At 29.8% G+C, this 7541-nt stretch overlaps 1 protein-coding gene across 1 annotated transcript; it reads left to right on the top strand.

Moving 5' to 3' along the window:
- Positions 1–1543: 1543 nt before the first annotated feature.
- On the top strand, positions 1544–6879 carry LOC117176246 (transmembrane protein 258). Its single transcript, XM_033366396.1, has 4 exons — positions 1544–1653; positions 1733–1804; positions 3772–4011; positions 6656–6879. Exons 2-3 carry the CDS (start codon positions 1802–1804, stop codon positions 4009–4011), a joined length of 243 nt encoding a protein of 80 aa, XP_033222287.1. The 5' UTR covers positions 1544–1653; positions 1733–1801; the 3' UTR covers positions 6656–6879.
- Positions 6880–7541: the final 662 nt, after the last annotated feature.

Below are 7541 nucleotides of genomic sequence, written 5' to 3'. Positions count from 1 at the left end.
TTGTCTACTGTGTTATGAATTGCAGTTAGAAGAAAGTTGTGAATAATACAATAGAGCGGAATTAAACTTCGGTTTTCAATCAAGATCGTTGATAAGGAGTATCCAATTTTTGAAAAAAAAAGTCTGACAAAAAAGTGCCAGATCATGTAATTTTTGGTTCGATTCATAATTTCATTCAAATATGAAATTCCTCCCTAATTTCTTTTTGATTATGCAAGAAATAAACATTGTTAATATCTTTTTCAAATAAAAAAGTGGGGTTTTTTTGCATAATCGTTGTTATTTTTCTTAAAAAACCTTTTTTGTTAATGAGGTAATTAATTTATAATACATAAGCCTTTAAAATTTTATAAAAGAAACTGAAAGTTAATCAAATATCTAAATTATTAGAAAATAAATTTATTCACGAACAAATTTCAAAAAGCAAGTTTTTTATTAAAGAGAAGAATTTAAAATAATTATTTTAGCAAAATGAAAAATTTGTAATGGAATTAAATATGCAAACAGTTAAACAAGTAAATGCAAACAAAAGCTTAATCGACCAGCTGGAAAGTATAGTGACTGGTGGAGAACATTTTAAAGTTTCAACTTATTTTTCTCAATAAATACAAAATAAAGAAATAAAGAAAATAATTAAAGAAAACTAAATAAAAAACTAAGGAACTGATATACTTATAAAAAATAAAATAAAAACAGCGTCAAATTCTTTTAAAAAATATAGACTATTGAAGTACATAATAGTTCTGTGAATTTATAGCATTGGTTTATATTATTTTTCATAGTTGCGGTTAAAAAATGTAAATAGCTCATATCTTAAAACAACAAAAAGACGAAAATTATGGCAATTTTTATGTCAAGTTTTAGCATTAAATGATAATAAAAAAAAAAATAAGCAAACTTTCATTTTTTCTTAAAGTTAGATTTCTGGAGCAGGGAAAAAGACATTTTGTAAGATTGAGTTACTTCTTATTTCAATTTGAAAAAATGGTTCATATTTATAACGTGGCCTTAGCTAAACTGTAGAAGCAAGCCGTAATTTCCTTTGACTTTCGAAAATGCTTCTTACACTTTACAGCTGTTAAAAAACTCATATACCACTTAATTCACTAATATTTTAAAAATTTATAAGTTTTTATAAGGAAATTTCTTTTCAGAATTGTTATTTCTTCAACCAGAAAAAAATAGTAAGGACATATTCAGCTACATTTTGGGCATAATTTTGATTTCAAAAAGTCTTTACAGTTTTCGAATTCCTTCAAGACCTTTTATACTCAATTAAAATTATTTTTCCATTCGCTTATAAAGTAAAATTAGATTATTACAATTTTGGATTTCAAATGCACTATAATTTGGCGCGACCGTATATATAGCTGCCTGTCGCGCCTCTACAAACATGTGGCGGAACCAATCGGTACATGTCACGCCTCTACAAGTATGTGGCCGAACTAAAAGCAATATATATATATGCAGGGCCACAAACTTGCCTGCCGCGCCAACTACCGGTATGTGGTGCAACTAATCTCATGCCGTATCTAGGACCTAATATCTTTGCTAATATCTTTGGTACTATATCTTTGGCCACGGTGTCAATTGACGTTTAGCTTTTTAATAGAGAAGGCTGTGAAATATATACCAATATTGACGTTTTGTACTGTAATCAGCATATTCAGGACCTTAGTCCTATACAATATTTCAAATTGAAGGGCTTCATTAATTGATTTGAAATTTACAGTGTGTTAACCCGGCTTCAGAGTGAGGTTAGGTCTATCGATTTTGGAGCCACGTCATATAATTCGTTAAAATGGTGAGAAATGCTTATAATTTAATATATAATAACGTTATTAATTACTTAAGGATGCATTTATTTATGTAGATTAAAGATAGATGATTAGTTTGAAACAGAATTCTCTATTCAATACAGTCAAGTTTTTTTCTAATTTTTGTTTAGGTTTCCCTACCGATAGAAATCTCTGAGTTTTCTCCAGCGAAATAGCCTGACCCATTTGGGTCTCTAAGCAGAGTTGATTTGAATGATTTAGTCTCTGAGATAATCTAAGAGATGTGGGTCCTTTTTAAGGTCCTTTTGAGAGTGGTGCGACGGTAATATAATGTTCCTTTTTTATTCGTCACGTACCGGGCGGGCAAAGTTATTTACAGTAGTTGGTCGTGTCTAATCCGCTCTCCCTTTTTAAATTTCTCTTCAAATTATTAACACTTTTTTTAATTGATGAATTTTCTCATTATACTTATTTATAATTATAACTTATATACTGATATACAATTTTCTAGTTGAATTTAAAAATGTTGTCTTTTTTGGCGTATCTCATTCCATTTACGAGAAACGTTGTATTAATTCCAATGTTAAGCATTTGAAAAAAAGTTAGATGTCTGAAATCATCGAAACCCGTAGATTCCGAATTATTATGTTTTAGGCTGTTAACTATGAAATTTAAAAAATCTACTTCTAAATTTTGAATCCTCTTTTGTTATTTATCATCGAATTTTTCTTTCAATTTTGGAAGGGAAATTTTAAAGCCTTCAAAACATTTAAACGAGTTACCTGGACCTTTAAATATATCTACCGCAATTCCCCTGCGGAGAATTGTTTAGAACTTCTCAGAGCCTTGAGAATCTTTAGAATATATTCAGAGATTTCTATCGGTAGGGTTTACACATTTATCATATTTGTTGACTTTAATCAATACAATTTTGTTAACAGTGTTTTCTTTTTAATACTATTAGAAATATTACCCACGGCTTTTATCTTATACGTTACAAAAAAGTCTGCATGCTGCAAAAATATTTTAAGATTTTAATGTTGTGCTCATTACAACCTCTATAATGAAACTCTTATTTCACTTTTATATTATACTATTCGAATTCTCAATTATTCGAAGTCTTTCGGGCCCGAAGCATTTCGACTTCAGAGGCTTCTATGTACTTATTTAATCCTACGATTTTAATGGTGTTTTCAAAATTTCGGCTATTTCTTAATTCCGTTATCCACTATCAATATATTTAAATTTCAAGAATGTATCAAATATGGATCTACCAAAAATTTGAATTTATCATATTCAACTTACCATTAAAGTGTTTTTAGACATCAGAATAACCAATTATAATAATTTCATTTGTATTTTTTTTAAGTTGGAAAAGCGTGCTAGGTGCTTTATAATTTGAAACGACTCTTTTTTTAACAACTTTAGCAACTCCTTCATTTTTTATATGTAAAATAGTTTATCGGAACAAAACAAACAGCAAAATATGTCAAGATAAGTAAATAAAAGTTCAAATTACACTTATTTATAACTTTTTACGTTGCCGGGATTTGTAAAAGGACTTAAAGGGTAAGTTAAATACGGAAAATTCAAATTTTTGGTAGACCCATACTTGACACGTTATAATAATGCAATTAACAATAATTTTAATGCTTTATTTTAACAAATCTCTTCGAATTCACTTCAATTTCATGTTCCAATAGTTTGATTTTGGAGGAAAAAAGTTTTCCAGGAAATAAAGGGGGGTACCAGCTATTCTATAATTTAACCAAATAATTTTTGTTTCGCATAATAAAAATACGTTTGATGTTAAAATTGATAACGAAATACATTTTTCTTGCAACTTCGTGTAAAAAATGTGGAACGCTTTTGACTACATATAATTCAGATGAATAGATCTGGGGAGGTAATTAAAATATACAGGATTAATTTTAACTGAATTCGCAAGTGTATTTTTGTTATAACAATTATTGCACCACATTGTAATTTTCAGGTTGCAATCGAGTCTATGACGAGATACGTCTCTCCAATAAATCCAGCAATATTTCCAATCCTGGCATTGGTGTTGTTAGGAATCGGAATTTTTTTCACTGCATGGTTCTTTGTATACGAAGTGACTAGTACGAAATTCACGAGGGATATTTTCAAAGAACTTCTCGTTTCATTAGTGGCTGCCATATTCTCCGGTTTCGGAGTTCTGTTCCTTCTCTTATGGGTCGGCATTTATGTATAGGTAAGAATATTGTTTTAATTACACTTTAGAGGCAGTTTTTCTTATAGAGCTCAGTTCAGACGCAATCGCTGCAGTCTTTAACGATCCCTGGTAATGTTATCCCGAATTTCGGGACGACCAGATACTATGAACCAAAAATATTTGAGGTCATAATTGTTTATTTAAATGTACTTAGCATATTTGTATTTTTTCTTCCGCTTTAGGCAGAAGTCTTAACTTTCGTTCAATTTGTGAGTACAAAAGCTTATTTTATTCCTGACAAAGTTTTTTACAATTCTATTTTCCACGTTTTCATAGAAATTACTGTATTTATAAATAATACGTACAATTATTTTTCGTTACTCAATCTTTGAATCAAGCAATTTGCTAAATAATATTTAGTTTTTACGTGATAAATATAATTGTAAAGAACCTTTCAAGGAAAATAATGAGATTTTGTGAATTAAAAAAAAATGAAAATGACAAATTTTGTCAATTTTATAATTCAAGTTAATGAACAAGTTATTTTAAACTTGACTTCACCTAGAACAAGCTTAAAATTTCTTTTATCTGGTACTAATTCGTGAAGATAGTAGAAATTTCCCAAAAGGACTTGGACGGGACAATTTAAATGACTTGATATTTTATCGTAATTGTCGTTTCATATACAACTTTTAAACTTGAGAAAACATCAATTTTATCTACGTATCTCAAAAATTAAAAATATTTATAATCGCTTCTGAAAGAATATAAATTTCAAAACTGATCAATTGTAATCATTTCGATCTTCAAACTGTTAAATGTATTTGCACGATTGCTCTGAACCTAATTTCACTTAAAATCGCAGGCTAAAGTTTGTATCTTATAAATTCTGTTTTGGAGATTCCTCCTGAGTACTTTTTCTGAATATGAAAAAAATCGTTAGGCCCACCCTTTTAAAGCAGTGGTCGGCATGCTCTTGCCCTGGGCAGGGTAGCCTGCCCTTGCTGCCCTGTGACCTACTCTCAGGGCAGTACCTGCGAGCTTCGCCAGACCATCCCTTTCCTCAAGGGTCCTTTGTTAGAAAATGGGAAAAAATATGACATCAAAAAATTCGTAATTTTGCAATCAGTGACTTGAAAGGAATATATTTGGAACCTCCGTATTTTTCCGATTGCAAAGACACGTAATTTGTCTATAAAGGTTGAAAATTTGAGAAGAATTTAGTATTAAATTGACTGTAAATCTGATGTTTCTTGATATTAAACTCTTTCAAATTTTTCACTTTTCTAGGCAAGTAATATATCATTGGAATCGGAAAAATTCGTAGATGCTGATAATGCTATTTTCAAATCGATATTAAAAGAATTAAAAAATTTTAAATTTCCTTACTTTGAAATGCCTGTGGACAAAAGACCCTTGCTGGAGTAAGCTCACTCACACTAAGGTACATGAATAGACCGAAAATTAGTAGACAAAATTAAGTCGGGTGGAGCCTGACCATACCTGAAAATTAAGCAAAAAGTTTGCCGACCACTGTTTTAAAGTAACTCGATGTGTTGTTTTTTTTATCAATTTATGTGATTTTTTTCGAAAGAAAAAAATAATAATTTGGGTTTATTTTACGCCAAGCTGCTCTTTTATACAAACGAATTAAATCAGATTAAATTATCTTAAACAAAAAATGTATTCTAGCCTTTACAGAAAATCAGCTATAGCATCTTATAGCAGGCTGCTTTTTGTGGAATTCTTTTCACAAATTAACTGATCGAATTATTGTAAATTTTTTGTTTCAGTGCAACAAACCAATGAATTTCTCATTCACAAATGCCATGCCAAAACTCATTTTTTGCATTAATACTATAGAAATATTTTATAATGTAACATTAAAGGATTTACAAAGTTTCTCTGAATGAAGATTTTCAACCTTGTCTTCTGACGATTTTCTTTTTCAAGCATAACCGTTGAAAAAAATAATGAAAAGTACTGAGGCAATACAAAAAAAAATAATTTTAAATAGAAAATGCCATCTATAATAAAGTTCCATAAAAAGCAGCCTGTTATAAGATAGGTACTATAGCTGATTTTCGGTGAGAGCTGAAATCAATTTTAATTTTTTATTCTTAAAAATAATTTAATATTCGTTAATCCATTTTCATACGATTTTCATGTAGAATCTACAGGGGACAAAATGTCATTCGAAAAGAAAAAGATGCCATTTTTTTGGACTGAAAAATCTCTTTAAGATGTCATAACTTCAGAACTGTTTATGCTAGAACATTCTTTTCTTTTAAATGTTCGGAATTTCGTGAACTTTTTTTTTTGCTTTTTAAAAGTTTTCTGTAAAATGAACCACAATTGTAGAATTAAAAAAATGAACGCCTGCCACACATTTTTTTTGACATAATTTCTATCGTTCAAACTGTAGCCTGCTATTTTAAGTGAAATTTAGTTCTAAGGAGATATCACATTTCAAAAAGAGTAAAACAAAAAGGAAAATAAAATAAAGTGGTATTTTAAAATGGAAAGGTTATTTCTATTTTGAAAACAATAAGGATATGTATACCAACTTTTCTTTCGTAAAAAGAACTTGATAAGGAAAGTTTTAAATTTACATTGAATTTAAAAATTCTAAACATGGTAGAAATATATCTGAATGTAGAATAACCTCATTTTTTGTTTTAAGTTTCAGTTTAACGAATTAAATGTGAAGAACTTCTAGACCCGCAAAACAATTTTTAATTTTTAAGGAACCAGTGTGCAGGCAGAGGTCATGAGAAAAGATGTAATTCCTGCATGCATTGTATGTTATTTGCACGTTTTTTATAATAAAGATTATGATTCAATACGAATATATATTTGCATATTGTAATTACTTTATTGCTAATAAATGGGTGATAATTTTAAAAATGGAAATTTGTTTTTAACTTAAGATTTGTCTACAGATAGATTAGATAGATTTATTTCTCCATTGTGTGCTTTTGCAAGATTTTACAATATTTGATGAACCCTCAATTACATATTAAGCTTAAATCTAAATTGCTTTTACGTCGTTCGATTTACATTTTTACTTAAATTTAATTCTTCCTTCTCTCTCGCCTTCTTTTCAAAAATCTTTGTCCATTCGCAGAGAATGGGGCTCGGCAATCCCACTAAGCATTCGGCTACATGTTTCTCTAGAGCTATTCCTGTTCTATCCGCAATCCAATCCTTAATATCTCGGGATAAATTTGAGTTTGACTGTCCCTTCAAGCCGGGACATCTTAGAATGTGAGCAAAATTTTCTTCACTTTCTCCGCATAGTCTGCAACTAGTATCAACATATCCCTTGTTACCCGTTTTCCCAACGTTTCCGCATCGGATCCTTGCCCATTGCTCTTTAAGTGAGAAGTTTAAATTTGACCTATCCCAATATTCTTCTCTTCCTATATTCTTTTTCCAATTTTTGTATCCCTTACAGTAACTTGAGCTACAGTCTGTCAAGTTAAAGCGTGGGCAACTTTTTTGGTAAAATATTTTATTTAAACGCATGTTTCTACATGGAATTACATTTGTCAAGGTGTCGAGCAAAA

The sequence above is a fragment of the Belonocnema kinseyi genome, chromosome 7, assembly GCF_010883055.1.
Source record: "Belonocnema kinseyi isolate 2016_QV_RU_SX_M_011 chromosome 7, B_treatae_v1, whole genome shotgun sequence".
NCBI classification, from domain to species: domain Eukaryota; kingdom Metazoa; phylum Arthropoda; class Insecta; order Hymenoptera; family Cynipidae; genus Belonocnema; species Belonocnema kinseyi.
This window is presented reverse-complemented; position numbering and strand designations above follow the sequence as displayed.